This window comes from Podarcis pityusensis (genome assembly GCF_964106645.2).
Source record: "Podarcis pityusensis genome assembly, chromosome: 6".
Taxonomy (NCBI): Eukaryota; Metazoa; Chordata; class Lepidosauria; order Squamata; family Lacertidae; genus Podarcis; species Podarcis pityusensis.
Genome location: NC_138030.1, coordinates 95640577 through 95655657, shown reverse-complemented (window position 1 = coordinate 95655657; position 15081 = coordinate 95640577). Strand labels below are relative to the sequence as shown.

Here is a 15081-nt window from a genome sequence, read left to right as displayed (position 1 = left end):
CTACTTTTAGTTAAGTGTTTTTATTTATTTACTTGATTATGGGTGGGGGCAGCTGCCCCACCTGCTCCCCCAGCTACACCCATGGGTGGTGTCCAACTAACTCCCACTCCAGAACACACCCACTGAAATCAACAGACATGGCTAAGGGCTTCTCATGGACACCTGGCTGCAAAAACTGGAAGGACTCCCTTTGGCCTGATCCAGCAACCAAGTTCTTCCTAGGATCTCCTATACAAGGACCACAGCCTTGCCCTGCAAGAAGCAGGGGAGGGAGGTGGGAAAGAACTAAGGGTACGCGAGAGAGACCTGGCTGCAGTGACCCCCAATCTCTCCCTGCTTTTTGGGGTGCTTAGTGCCCATCCCTGGCAGGCAACCCTACAGTCTCAGATGAACCCTCCTTACCCAGAGCTCCTTGACAGACACCTGTGTGGGTCGCCCCGTCCACAGAAGAGAGCCACTACCGAGAAGGCCCTCTGCCTTGTTCCCTGTAACCTCACTTCTTGCAGTGAGGGAACCACCAGAAGACCCTCGGCACTGGATCTCAGTGGAGATGGGGCTGGAGATGCTCCCTCAGGTATACTGGACTGAGGCCGTTTAGGGCTTTAAAGGTCAGCACCAACACTTTGAATTGTGCCCGGAAACATACTGGGGGCCAATGTAAGTCTCGGGGGCCACTCCCAGTCACCAGTCTAGCTGCCGCATTCTGGATTAGTTGTAGTTTCCGGGTCACCTTCAAAGGTAGCCCCATGTAGAGCACATTGCAGTAGTCCAAGCAGAAGATAACCAGAGCACGCCCCACTCTGGCAAGACAGTGCTCAGGCAAGTAGGGTCTCATCCTGTGTACCAGATGGAGCTGGTAGACAGCTGCCCTGGACACAGAATTGACCTGTGCCTCCATGGACAGCTGTGAGTCCAAAATGACTCCCAGGCTGCGCACCTGGTCCTTCAGGGGCACAGTTACCCCATTCAGGACCAGGGAATCCCCCACACCCACCCGCCCCCTGTCCCCCCAAAAACAGTACTTCTGTCTTGTCAGGATTCAACCTGCTTCACTCCCCCCCCCCCCGTCATCCAATCTGCCTGCGCCACAGATTTTCTCATCTGGACACTTGCATCAGGATACAATCTCCCTTGATGGATTGATGCAATTGAGTCTACGGCCAAACTTGAAGCGTGGCATATTTGGCTATAAATTGGGGGTGTTGAAATCCATATTCCTGACTAAACATGTGCACTTTTGCATGCAATCATTTTTATTTGATTTTTTGGCAGTCCAACCGCAAGCCTGTCTTCTCGGAAGTTTATATCCCACGGAATTCGGGAGCACTTGTCCTCGCCCCCCCCCCCCGGGTTTTGTAGGTTCCCTCCTCGTCATTTAATTTGCAGGCCGTCTTTCCAGAAGTCAAACCACGAGCTCTAGGCGGCGAAAGGATTTGCGTAGTTACAAAAGTAGCCACAAACCACGCAGGTAAAACACATCAAAAAGTGCAGAACAAAACAGAGCTATAAATCGTAACGTGAGATCTAAAAATAAAGCGCCCCCCCCCCAAAGACCATTAACAACAACTCGGGCATTGTGGAGTTTTTGCTGCTGCTGCTGCTGCTGCTTTGGATCTGAATTTGGGCGCGCGAGGTCCCGCCCCCGCCCGAAAGCGGCGCCTTCTGCGCAGCCGCGCCGCGCCGCCCCCGCCCCGCCCCCGCGCTGCGCCCTCGTCTCTCTTCTGCCTCGCGCGCGCCGGACGCCGCTGAGCCGCCCTTCTCGCCGCCCTTCTCGCCGCTGCCATGCCGGGCCTGCTGCTGGGCGACGAGGCGCCCAACTTCCACGCCGACACCACCCACGGCCCCCTCCGCTTCCACGACTTCCTGGGAAACTCGTGAGTAGCACCACGGCTGGCTAAGCGCCGCCGCCGCGCAAGGGCTGCGCTCCCGAGGCTGGCGCTGCGCAGCTGCCCGCTCTCTCCTCCTGGGCGAGGGGGCTCCGCTCTCGGGGCCGAGGGGCCGGCGGGCTGCGCGAGGAGGAGACGCCGCGGGGCCCTCCAGCTCGAGCACGTGGCTGCTGCTCCCTCCCCAAACAAGCCTGGGCGCCGAGCGGCGCTTCTCCGCACCCTCGGACTACAGTTCCCGGGAGTCTTGGGGCGGGGAGCCGCGCACTTGAAGGCGTTTTCATGACCCCTTTTTGCAACCCGCCGCCTTGGGGGAAGGACCCCGGCAGCGGGAGGCTGGCGAGGAAGACAAGGCTGCTCCAGCTGCTGTCTCTCTGCCTCCCTCCCCCCACCCCGATCGCCGCCTTGGGAAGAGCCCAATGTTACTCTCTCGCGTTTTTCTGAACGCATTCCGACTTTACTAGTATGCTGCATTGAAAGAATTAATATCCTAACAGGTGGGGTGCAAATAGTTGTAGTAAGTAAACGAATACAGTGGTGCCTCGCAAGACGAAATTAATCGTTCCGTGAGTATCTTCGTCTAGCGGTTTTTTCGTCTTGCGAAGCAACCCTATTAGCGGCTTAGCGGCTTAGAAAAGGGGGGGGGAAAGCGAAAAAAATATCTCAAGACTCGCAAGACATTTTCGTCTTGCGAAGCAAGCCCATAGGGAAATTCGTCCTGCGAAGCGCATTGAAAACGGGAAACCCTTTCGTCTAGCGGGTTTTCCGTCTTGCGAGGCATTCGTCTTGCGGGGCACCACTGTATATACAATTCCGTATAAAGTGAAGGAAGTGTAGGGCAACATGTGGAGCCAACCTTTGGCTTCGTGCGGGGGCTCTGAAGGGAGGGCTTGGAAGCTGGTCTGCTCATTCCTGTAGCTTTTTGCTACTACACTGCGCTAAACTAAGCCAGGGTTGGGCTTGGTGTGTCCTCCAAACCAGGACTCATGGTTAACTGTTCTTTGAGACCTTTAAGCGTTGGTAAGTCGTACAGTGGTACCTCGGGTTACATACGCTTCAGGTTACAGACTCCGCTAACCCAGAAATATTACCTCAGGTTAAGAACTTTGCTTCAGGATGAGAATAGAAATCGTGCTCCAGCGGCGCAGCAGCAGCAGGAGGCTCCATTAGCTAAAGTGGTGGTTCAGGTTAAGAACAGTTTCAGGTTAAGAACGGACCTCCAGAACGAATTAAGTACTTAACCCGAGGTACCACTGTATTTCTTTCACAATGCCTCCATGCCCAGTGATTGTAAGAAGATAAGTGAGATTCCAGTGCTGTATTTGAAATGCAGTACATGAGTGGCATTTCAAAAATGTTACCCATCAATGGTATGTTAAGCATTGTAATACAATCCTGTGGCATAGTCATAGAGCACACTATTTGGTCTTAAATATGCTAAATAGTCCTTAGGATTCCGTGAAGTGCTTATGATTTGGGCAGGTTTCCATCTTCAAGAATATTTTTTCAAACTCCTTGTTCACTTTAAACTTGATAGGTTAGGCAAGAGAAATTATGCAGTGGTCTTTAAAAATTCAGGGAATACATTCAAATAGTATCTATAATACAAAAAAAGCACAAAAAGTTTATATACACATGCCATATTTCAAATAGCAGCAATAGGCTTCTTGCTCATAATTGATATAAAAATATGCTGCACTCAGTATTATCTCTTTAGTTCAAATGTGTTATTCTTATTTAGTTGTACTAGAGATCACACAGTGACTTTGTGAGTACCCCCCCCACACACACACTGCTAAAAGCAAGCTTGAGAACATTGTGTGCTGGAGCTTTTTCATGTGGGCAGCAAACAACACAAACAGCTATTTTAAAAGATGCAGAAATATGAATGTTTCTAAATTCATGTTTAACTTGTATATCTTAAATTGCATTGCTAACTGACTCAGTAAATATTTGCTTTCTTTATAGTTGAGGAATGACACTGCAGTTCCAGAGTTTAAACAATAAAATTCATCTCCAATGCAGTGTTCTAACACGCAGTTGCGATAGTCAGGAGACCAAAGGATAAATTTATGGTGCCTGACGCCACTTATTGAGGCTGAGTGTAATGTTTGACTAGAGAATGAACCTTTGCAACAGGAAGGTGTTGGCCAAGATGGCCTGGCAGAAGATGTTACTTGGCTACAGGGCAAATAAAATGCTTACTATATCCACTGAAATCTAGAGAAGCGTTATGAATGGGCTGCATAATTCGCTTTTTAATTTGGCTTTGTACGCTCTGCAGTAATTCTAAACCACCTGTCAGGCCAATATTGTTGTAAAATGCATGTCGAAACCAAACCTGATATTTCAGGGTTCCAAAGTACACCTAACCGACTCTGAGAGCTTCCTCTGCTTCTAGGATAACAGGAAGGTGCTTTTCTTCTCCCATGGCTAAGGCCTACGTGTTAGACTTACTGACGCTTCCTTAAGCAACTTTCTCAGTTCTTTCCCCTCACAACCAGTTCTCAGGGCAGCCATCATAAAGGGAAGACATCATTGGAGTAACATGCTTTTTTGCAAAAGGAAGCAGAACTTATCCAAATATTAAGACACCAACTGTGGAATGTCTCATGAAGCCAAGTGATCAAAGTTGCTTTTTAGTGTTCCTAGGCTTTGTTTTTAAAAAAGAAAGTAGGGGGCAGAATCTGGGAAGACATGAAAATCCTTAATTAATGGTTATCCCATTCTGTAATGGAACCTTGACAAATTACCATCTGCTGAGTAAGCTTAATATCTGCTAGAAGTGGGACAGAAATCCTAGTTAGACACAATTTCAGTAGCTCTGGGACTTCTTCAAAACACCTTCTGAGTGGTCACTCCTTTTGAGTTATATATCTATGTGGTATGCATGCATTTATTTCCTCGCAGAATTCTGAGGCATATTGCCTAAAAAGTGTGTGCCTCCTGGAGGAGTAGGGTGTAGAGTAGGGTATACATTTCACGACACTCGGTGACTTTAATATCACCTTAATGTAGCAAAGGGGGAAGCAGTTTACAGTGAGGTTTGCACCCATAGCAGTAATGTGCTAAGCTGCCTAAAATGACAATGCCAGTACTTATTCAGATTGTTTGTACTATACAATTTGTACTATACAAAAGCACTGCTGACTCAGGATACCTTATCAAACAGGAGCTGTCATTTTAATCAAATAATGTTGGCAGGCTGTGTACTATTGTGGAAAGCTATGGTGCATGAGGCTCCCTGAAAGACTTACAAAGGCAGGGAGACCAGTTCTGAGGGGTGGAGGTAGTATTAGCCGTCAGTGGAGTGTCAACCGTGTGATGCTTCAGTTAAGAAGGTCATGGAGTCATGGAGACTGAAAACTCCAGTGAAGAATGAAACTCTTGCTGCTGCTGAAGGGAATGAATGTCAAAGTAAATATAACAAAAAGTAGGGAGTCTAAAAAGGACATTGGCTTAGTTTTAACTAACAGGAAAAAGAAACTTGAATTGTTCAGTCTGATTAGGAGGTCTTAAGTAAGTTTTGCAATACTTGATTTCAGTGTTACCCTACCCATCAAGACAATGCCATGTTGTTTTTCTTTCAGATGGGGCATCCTGTTCTCTCATCCACGAGATTTTACACCCGTGTGTACAACAGAGCTTGGCAGAGCAGCAAAGCTGGCACCAGAGTTTGCAAAGCGTAACATTAAAATGATAGCCCTCTCTATTGATGATGTCAAAGACCATCTCTGTTGGAGCAAGGTATTATGGAGATAAATAGCAGCATAAATCAACTGAAGAAGTGTAGGACTTGCAGGCTTGGCTCACACATGGACTTACACACCCCACCCTCCCATCCTTCTCTGAGAAGAAGAGAAGCTTCTGCCACTGGTGGAGGAAGAGGCGTGCGGGGAGAGCGCACCGCCCCTGGCAGCGCGATCCTGGCGGGGAGCCATCAAGGCTGCCCCACCCGCGCTGGGCACCACGCCCCTACGGACGGCGTGCCACGCCCCTGGGACACGCACCAGCCCTGCCCCCACCGGCTCTCTGCCCCCCAGTGCCGGAGCACGAAGCTTCTGCATCCGTTTAACCAGAGTTTAGCATTACAACTGAATCCTAAATGGTGGTTGAACCAAACTGTGGCCTTTTGAAACAAACCAGGTTCATAAACCATGATTTGAAATTGGTTTGTTTCCACTAATTGTAATTAAGAATAACTGCAGTTCGTTTCTGTTTGGATGTTGTGACAAGCTGCAGTTAATGCATGTCGAAAGTAAAAGCTCCCAAAATCCTGGCAGATGTGCCAGAGTGTATTGCTAAATGTAGAGGCAATATTGTATCAAAAGTATATCCAACACTAAAGCTGTTATATGCTGCTATACTAATAACTTTGCTGATCTGACACGTGGGCTATTCTGTGACAATAATAGTGATGTTCCTTGTATAATATGGTTCCGAAACAAGAACTATCAGATAGACAGTAGCTTCATAAAACTCAAGACTAGCACCAAGTTGATCCCTTTACATTGATAACTTGCAGTCCCTGAACCCTGATCTTTATAAAATGGATTAAGATTAGTCTTCTTAGTGATGCTGATGCATGCTAGAGCTCCACAAGGCAGAACACTGGCATCTAGGCTCTAAAGTGGACACAGAACCTCAGATTAAATCTGCACCGTGTTCCAAAACTGGGCGCCATGATTAGGAGCAGGGGGCTATGAAGTAAGTAGTGGATGTGTTGGAAGTCTGCAGCTAATGTCCCTGTTTGAGCATGTAACTGAAATAATTTGCATTACATTTTCATGAGTAGGGTGAATGAATTTTTTATTGTTTAGTAATCTATGAATACTATTCTATAGTATAAATTGTTGCTCTTCTGTTCGAAACCAGTCTCTATACTATATTTGGACTTTAATGGGGAATTGAAAACAATTAACAATGGGTTTGTTTTGATTTTTTTTTGCATATTGCTTCTTGTTAAAAGAAAACTTTCAGCTTAAATTGACTTTGAGGAATTAACTGCCCTTTTACTTAGAAGGATCTATCTGCCTCAGTTTGGGATGTGTAAAATGATTAAAGTCTAGCCACAAATATACCAGGAAGTGTCCCTTGCCAAGTTGTGCAATATGCTCTTTTAAAATGCGGTGCCAACTAGCTGGTATTGCCACCCTGTCAAACCAGTCAGTTGTCTGAGAGCACAAGGGAAAGGCTGTTGTGAAGCCATATTATGTGGTGGAGAGAGTTATTTCAGGACAGAACTCTTTGTTATGCAAATATGTTCTCCTTTCCATGCTCTGCTTGACACTTTCTCTACTTAATGAAGTACATATAAAGCAAATGCAAAATAAGATTGTATAAACTTGAGAATATATTTTATTAGAAATATATGGAACTGTTCTATTTTGTTTTGGATCCAGGGCAGTAATAACAAATTGAATATTGCTCCCAATACATGGCAGTTATATTTAAAATGGAAGTGTGCCATTTCACTAGTTGTCAAAGGTGAAAACTAATTCTGGTCTGTTAAAAAGAAGTCGTAGCAGTATCATGACTCCTTTATTAGGTTCAACTTAAAAGCCAAAGTAGTGAGGAAGTATTTGAAAGCTTATTTGTGACTAGTTGGTCCTATTAAAACAAAAAGAAAGTGTTTCTCTAGAGAGTATGGACATCTGGTGGTTGGATAATAGGATATAAGGAGAAAAATAAAAGTTATGTCACATTTTATGAACAAAGGTTGCCTGTCTTCAGAAGACATTGTAGCTAGGTGAATAGTAGCATTTGTGTTGAGACTTCAGTTGAACATCAAGATGCCATCTGTGTTGACTGAAAAACTTTTTAATGTTCTGCTGAGGAAAAAATGCATATATATTAGTTTTGCGTAGAATTAAGTTTCAAAGAAAAGTTAACACTTGGAAATGAAGCCTTTGACTTCAAGACTGACTCTAGATTGACTGTAAGATTCTCTAGTCTAGAACATATCACCTAAGTTCACTTGCAGATCACTAATGTGTCCTGGGAACTTGCAGGACACCTCAAAGGAGTTACTCAAATCAAAGGTTCTTCTTTTGGTGTGTATCTTAAATCTTCCACCTTAAGCTTTATGCATAAGGTTCAGGCAAATGGGGGAAAGCAGTATTAGATTATTCTAAATAATATATAGTATGTTACACTTTTAGGCCTCCTGTTGATGATGATGTTTAAACTGCTTAGTCACTTCTTTGTCATATCTTTGCCAATAATTTCTTTGTCATAACTTTGCTACTGCCTTCTCTGCCAGTTCCCTCCACTCTTTATGTGTGACATGCTTTGTGGCTAGTTCCTTAGTGCTAGTTCCTTAGTGCAACTGCTCTCAGCTTGTTGCCTTTCTCCCATGCAGCCTGTGAGTCAGCCTGCACTCTCACTTGAGAGGAGGCTTATAGAATCTTACTTGTATAATATCTGAAAAAAAAGTTTTAACAGTTTCTGCACCACTACAGTTTCTGTAGTGGTAAACATGCTGCTATCGCCAAAGCCCTCAAGAATACTTCTTACAAACAGATTGATCATTAGCAACTTGCTGTCAAGTACTTACTGTTGGGCTGAATGAGATTGGTAATCATGATTATCTGTGACTCTAGTTGTAGTTTACAGTGTCACTTACCTAAAGGAGTCCCCATTTTTTTGTTGACGGAGTCTTGCACACCTGCATCAACAATGAAATATTTTAGCCCTGTCCTCAAACAGGCGGACAACGTGTGCTTTGCTTGAGTGACATACCTAATTTCTAAGTTACCATGCGTAGGGTTAGGCTGAACGTGTCATATAATTCCATGGAACTTACATGTAAGGCCTAGTTCTCACTGAGATGGTAAGCCTGGGCTTGGGCTGAAGACCACTTCAGATTTCAGGGACAGCTTCACTTGACTGAGGCTTCAATCCTATACAGGCTTAAAACCTGGTAAAAAGTGCAATTAAACTGAATGGAACCAAACAGATGTGCATAGGTTTGAATGTGGATTTCTCTGTAAAGAAAATGCTGTTTAAACACAGAAGACTAGTTTGTTGGCAAGAAGCCTTGAACCCCTCTTCCTGGATTGCTTTTTAAAGATACCGCTGTATACCAGGAATACGAGTCATGTGAATACCACTTGTCGTCTTTCCTATGTTCTTTTGTACCAGTGACACAACACTAACAATTTTCTCCCCTGTAGGACATCAATGCCTACAATGGAGACGAGGCCAAAGAGCAGCTCCCCTTTCCCATAATTGCTGACTCAAAACGGGAGCTTGCAGTCCAGCTGGGCATGCTAGACCCAGATGAGAGAGACAAGGATGGTATTCCTCTGACTGCCCGTGTGGTAAGTATTGAGGGCCTCTAACACTGCAGGCTGCAATTAGCTTTTCATTCTTTGTTTTATGGGATGAACAAACTTTTAGCCTCCAAGGGCCACGTGTGATGATGGGTGGGTGCTTAGGATCAGGCTAGTGACCCATCTAGTCCAGGATCCTGTTCTCGCAGTGGCCAACCAGAGCCTGCAGGAAGGCTGGAAGCGAGACCTGAGTGCAACAGCCCTCTCTCCTTGGGGGCCAGAAGCCAGTTGATGTGGCAGTGCCTTGGGCTGTTATTCAAACACATGCCCATGCACATACACACTCATATTCATTCTCATTGATTCACACTTTCTCACACCAACAGCTGGACACCAGGGATAGCCTATTTTGGGACAGCAAAACTGATTGGATTTGGAAGACTGGAGAATGATTGAATCCCCAATGTTCCCATCTGGAAAAAAATGTTGGTGGGGTCATAGCCACACTATTTTCTGTTTTTTTAGAATTGACAGTCATTTTGTGACTCACACTCACCAAAGTACTTTCTCTAAATTCCAAAGTTACCAAAAAAGATGGGTGATTCTAGGGTAGTATTATTCCTGTCTTTTAGATCAGTTACCTTGTGGGGAGAAGCTGCTAACCTTCAGAGATATTCAAAATTCTTTTGAAATCTTCCCAGTTTTACCAGAAAATAAATTTTATCACTTTTGCCTGTTTAGGACTACAAATTCAGGGCAGAAATATTACAGTCAGATCATTGTATGCCAGAAGTCAGATGAGAACACTTCCTGTAAAGTAGACCTTTCTACTACAGACAACTATAGTTCAAAAATATTTTTGAAAAGGAGTGAATGTGAGGGATGAGTTGTAAAAGAATAGCTCATCTGGCATGATTTTCAGGTTCTCATTCTGTGGCTTTGCTTTTATAGGTATTCGTCTTTGGCCCGGACAAGAAGCTCAAACTCTCTATCCTCTACCCAGCAACCACTGGCAGAAACTTTGATGAGATTCTAAGAGTGGTTGATTCCCTACAGCTAACAGCTGCTAAGAAGGTTGCTACCCCAGTTGATTGGAAGGTAACTATACTTTGTTAACATTAAATTCTGAAGTTTCCTCACACTGTCAGATAGCAGTACCCTGCTACATATGTGAGTCTAAATTCAGCTTCTGTCTTCTGGGAAGGGGAAGTTGCATCCAGTTCAATTAGGATAAACTAACTAGGAAACAGCGCAGTAAGCGTGAATATGTTGTTACTTTTATTCAGTTAGCTAGAGCAACTTACCCCGGGAGTCCCAGTGATACCATTATTATTGACCTAAATAATTTGCTGAAGGAGGGCCACTTACTCCTTTTGGTTTCTGAAAAGATCAGCAGATATGCCTCTGAAAGCTTCAACTGAGTCACCAAGGCATTGTCTTTAGGGACCAGATAGTGGGACTTTTGAACCCTGCTGCTCTGTTTCCCCTTCTGGCTCTTGATCCATATTCCACTATCCCTGTGGCTGTAAATTACAGTTCCTGATTTACAGTGTCAGCATAAGCTGTTCAAATGAACAGTTTGATAACTAAATTGACCAATTTCCAACTGTGGGTTCTGGGACTATATAGATTTTATTGTACATTATGAAAGTGTGGTATTGAACATTATTTACAGTGCAATCTTATGCAGGTTTACTAGGTAAGCGTGCCTAGGAATGCAGCTTGGTTTATTCACTACATTTATATACTTCCTTTCTACCATGGCATTAAAGGTGGTTCACATAGTTTAGATTGTACACTGCCTTTATTGGCTTCACAGAAAGACAGTATATAATGCAGTACAAAAATGAAAGAACGATGAAACTGTCTCTGGCCATTGGTGTATGGTCTTTTGCCTTCCCTTAGGGCACACAGATACTTAAATAACATCCTTTTAAAAGACCAACTTTGCCTTGAACTGATGATGTGTGTGAGAGATTTCCATTGCTTGACTGAAACTGGCTCCTGCATTTGTGCAATCTTATACAGCAGGCATTTATATGTAGTACCATATTGGCCCGAATATAAGCCACACTTTTCCCCCAAATCCCAATCCAGAAAAGTTAAAGTGCGGCTTATATTCACAACCTTATGATATTGCTGCTGAAACAGCTGCCCAGGAAATCTGGGGTGTGGGACAGCAGCGCGCCACCCACCTGCAACTCCCAAGCCGGTTTGGGGAGGCAGTGTTGGGGGCAGTAGTGTCAGGAGGTGGGCATGCAGCACAGTCGGAACTGGCGCACGCCTCCCCCCCCCCCCATTCTGGGTGGCAGAGCCAGGAGGTGGGCCGCACCCGCAAATAAGCCTTGAATTTTAAAGGTCATGCTTATTTGTGGGTGCGTCTTATATTCGGGCCACTATGGTATGTAGGGTTTGTCTGTTTGCATCTTACATATGCATTGGGGAATATCCATGTGGGAAACTGAATATATACTCCAACTTCAGTGAAAGCTTCTATGTAAGAGGATCGGTGTGTTTTTCACAAATGCAATAAGCTTCAACAGACTGAAGGTTCTGGTCTTCACTGACAGAACTGGAGGATCAGAGGGTCTGCAGCTCTCTTTAAGTATGGCACTTCTTACTAAAAGTCTCCCCTCCTTCTTTCCTCATGAGCCTGGGGACCAGGTCATGGTGATTCCAAGTGTACCAGAAGAAGAGGCTGACAAGCTCTTTCCAGGAGGAGTTTGCACCAAAGAACTTCCATCAGGAAAGAAATACCTGCGTTACACCCCTCAGCCTCAATAGCAACTGTGAAGAGATCGAACAAACCAGAATGCTGATCACGGGGGCTCTGTAGGAAAAGCTGCTTTAACTATCTTGTGTGGAAGTAGATTTGCCAAGTACACAATATTTAGCAGAGTGACTGAATCCCAGCTAGTCATCACGGGGTTGTTCTGTTCAGACATGTGATCAGTTGTCATGGGTTTATTTTAAATGAATAATCAATTTTCTGTTCTTTAGCCATGTATAAACACACTTTTCGGATAACAGATTATTTCTTTGTCACTGAAAATTTTAGTAAGTTGGCAAACAATCTCTCGTGCTGCTATGTGCAGAAAATCTCAAAATAAAACTGTTCAGCTAATCACTGTACAGGCTGTGGGGTCAAATGAGGTAGGGTTCTTGAGTACAGTTCACTTGAAATGATTGTGACTAGATTGTTTGCACAGCTGAAGCTTGTTGCAGTTTTCCTGGGCCTTTATTTCAAATTAATTTCTTCTACTAATCAAATGCCTAAGCTGGAAAGGCTTGTATTAACCACCTAGTCTGTATTGGTTACATTGGATAGATGGCTATACCAAAAAGACTTTCAACCTTTTTTTTTTTGTTTTTTGTTCTTCTTATTCAGGAAGTAAAACTAGCTATTAAAATGTGTTGTCTGCTATCCAGTAATTCTGTAATATATAAAATCATGCATTTTTGAAATACAAATTGTGCAGTATACAAGGTCTCTATTCAGATCAGCTCATATAAACTGGGAATCCCCCTCAAATAATCTGTTTAGGCATAACTAGAATAACAATGCTAGAATGGAAACATGACTGTAGAGCAGGGGTGGCAAAACTGGCCCTCCACTATGTTCCTGGACTCCCATCAATCCCAGCCAGCCGGGCCAAAGAGAACTGTAGTCCAACATTTGGAGGGCCATAGGTTAGGTTGCTAGAGGTTTCTATAAAATATTGATAAACATGCCCCTCATCATAATGGACCACAGTCATACTCCGCCAGTTTTTTTCATTCTGCTGGCATCTGTTCATGAGAAACTGAGGTTTTCAACCTTTTTGAGTCCACGGCTCCCTTGACCAACTACATTCTGCAGCTCCCCTGTGGGGAAAAGTGCTCTGAGCCTCAGAAGCCCAGTTATGTCACCCGTTGCCTGCAGAGCCAGCAACCCCTTGCCCCTTTTTGAATGCCCTCCTTTGTGGAGTGTTCCCTCAGCCTCCTCTCCTTGGGAGTCCTCCAGGCAGCCGCTGCCACTGCCCTAGTCTCTGAGCCGCCCTCCCCACCCCAAAGAGAGTTGTCTCCTCACACTGCCCCACAGGGGCCTGAGAAGAGGATGCCCCCAGCCTTAGCGGCCCAATGGAGAAGAGCCAAAGGTGAATATGAGGCCGGCACTTTACTCACCTTGGGTGGCAGCAGCAGGCACCACCAGTCCTGCATGGCAGAAAGGCTCCCCTTTGGCACTGAGCTCTCAGCTGCCAGGCAGGAAATGCACACAGCAAGCACAAGAAAGGCCATCATGGTGCCTGCCTACCCTACCTCTCACTTGTCTGCCCATTTCCAACAGCAAAGGCTGGTGGTCTGGCTGGCTGGCTGGCCGGCCTCCCTCACCCACTTGCTTGCTTACTCAGCTCCTGGCAACCAGCACCCCCTGGCCAAGCCCCAGAGGCACCATTCACCTGGGGAGCTGGTAGCCAGGGCTGCTGCAACAAACAGCCACACAAGCCTTTGGAAGGCAGAGGTGAGAGGGTCTCGGGGGAGGGAGGGAGGGATGGAAAGAAAGAGGAACAGAGGCCAGTGTTGTCCACAATACGCCTGACCATCATTCAAGGCACCCCAGGGTGCCATGACACCCTGGTAGAAAACCATTGGAAAACAACATCTTAAATTTTGCAGCAAATTTTGAGTACACGTTGCCTTGCAACACTTTTGGAGCTAGCAGCATCACCAAGACCACTTTCCATACCTGTTTTGGTACTGTAAATTTAATGAACCCCTGGGGGTTCAAGCGCCATATTTAGTATTAGCAGTGCCTGTATTTCCTATTAGGGCCTAAATAGCTGTGATATGACGCATCTATTATAAGATTTCCTGATCTTTGATCAGAGCAGCACTGCTGGAAGAGTGTTGTTTAAACTTTTCCCCTTCTTCATTTTCCCTTGGTTCGCGCTATGGCTTTTTGAAAAAATGAATTGTTAGAGCACCTGCATTTTGTAAACTTCATCTTGAATGCATTATTTGGTCTTGCTTTTAGTCACTCTGACTTTTCTACCCTATGCTGCTGGTTACCAGCAGAGTGCTTTCAACTCCTAAGAGCATCTACTGCTTAAATATTGCAAACAGCAATGGAATGTAATACAGTGGTCAAACAACCTGCTGCAGAAAGGGAAAGGCTTATCTCATGCCTACCTCTGCTTTAAACACTTCAGCTATTGGATTTTAAAAAGTGCACTGGAGCATTTAATGACTTTTTACAATTTGAAAAGGGCTGCATAAGAAGATTAGTTGTATGAGCAGGAACAATGTGCTCCTGGGGCCAAGCCTTTTAAGTATTCCCTAGCTCAGGCCTTTGCTGGTTCTCATCAGAAAAAGTTGAATGTGGAAGAGGAGAAGAGAACCAACAAAACTTTATGAGACTAGGAAGTATTTTGTAGAAAGGCATTAATTCTAATAAAGTGATCCTACAGGCTTGCAAAGAAGAAAAGTTGCAGGCAGATTCCAAAAGGCAGGGCTCACATTGCTTAGCTGCATAATTTTATTATGCTTATCACATCATCATCATAATAAGCCAAGACTGGGCTCAGGGCGGCTGACAGCAGGTATAAAAACAATTGATTGAAATACAACTTAAAAACAAGATTAAAATGCAACATTAAAACATCAAATGCAGCCTCATTTCAGTAGGAACTCAAATCAAAAACTTTGGGGGGGATGAAAACGTCAAGTCATCACCAAGGCCAGCTATCCAGACTGGTCCTACGTGGGCCAGAAAAAAGCCAGGGAAGTCCCCAAATAGGAGTTCCATCACAGAAAGAGAAAGGAAAGAGGCGGAGGGGATCAGGTTGATTCCAAGCCAAAGGCCAGGTGGAACAACTCTGTCTTACAGGTCCTGTGGAAAGAAATCAGATCCTGCAGGGCCCTGGTCTCATGAGACAGAGCGTTCC

The 15081-nt window shown here is 44.9% G+C and overlaps 2 protein-coding genes across 6 annotated transcripts in view; one reads left to right on the top strand and one right to left on the bottom strand.

Annotated features, from left to right (window-relative positions):
• Positions 1-1706: 1706 nt before the first annotated feature.
• On the top strand, positions 1707-12567 carry PRDX6 (peroxiredoxin 6). The gene is made up of 5 exons (XM_081012346.1): positions 1707-1874; positions 5474-5630; positions 9059-9205; positions 10109-10255; positions 11810-12567. The coding sequence occupies exons 1-5, from the start codon at positions 1783-1785 to the stop codon at positions 11939-11941; spliced, it is 675 nt and encodes a 224-aa protein (XP_080868472.1). The 5' UTR covers positions 1707-1782; the 3' UTR covers positions 11942-12567.
• Positions 7219-15081, bottom strand: part of ANKRD45 (ankyrin repeat domain 45) — a 25345-nt gene continuing 17482 nt past the window's right edge. For 4 of the 5 annotated variants that reach the window (XM_081012321.1, XM_081012325.1, XM_081012323.1 and 1 more), the window contains exons 6-7: positions 8509-8550; positions 7219-7714 (exon numbers count right to left, since the gene is read on the bottom strand). In XM_081012321.1, coding sequence (XP_080868447.1) covers positions 7704-7714; positions 8509-8550 — 53 coding nt within the window. In that variant the 3' untranslated portion in view covers positions 7219-7703. The remainder of the gene's footprint in view (positions 7715-8508; positions 8551-15081) is intronic. The other variant, XM_081012322.1, reaches the window with a different exon arrangement.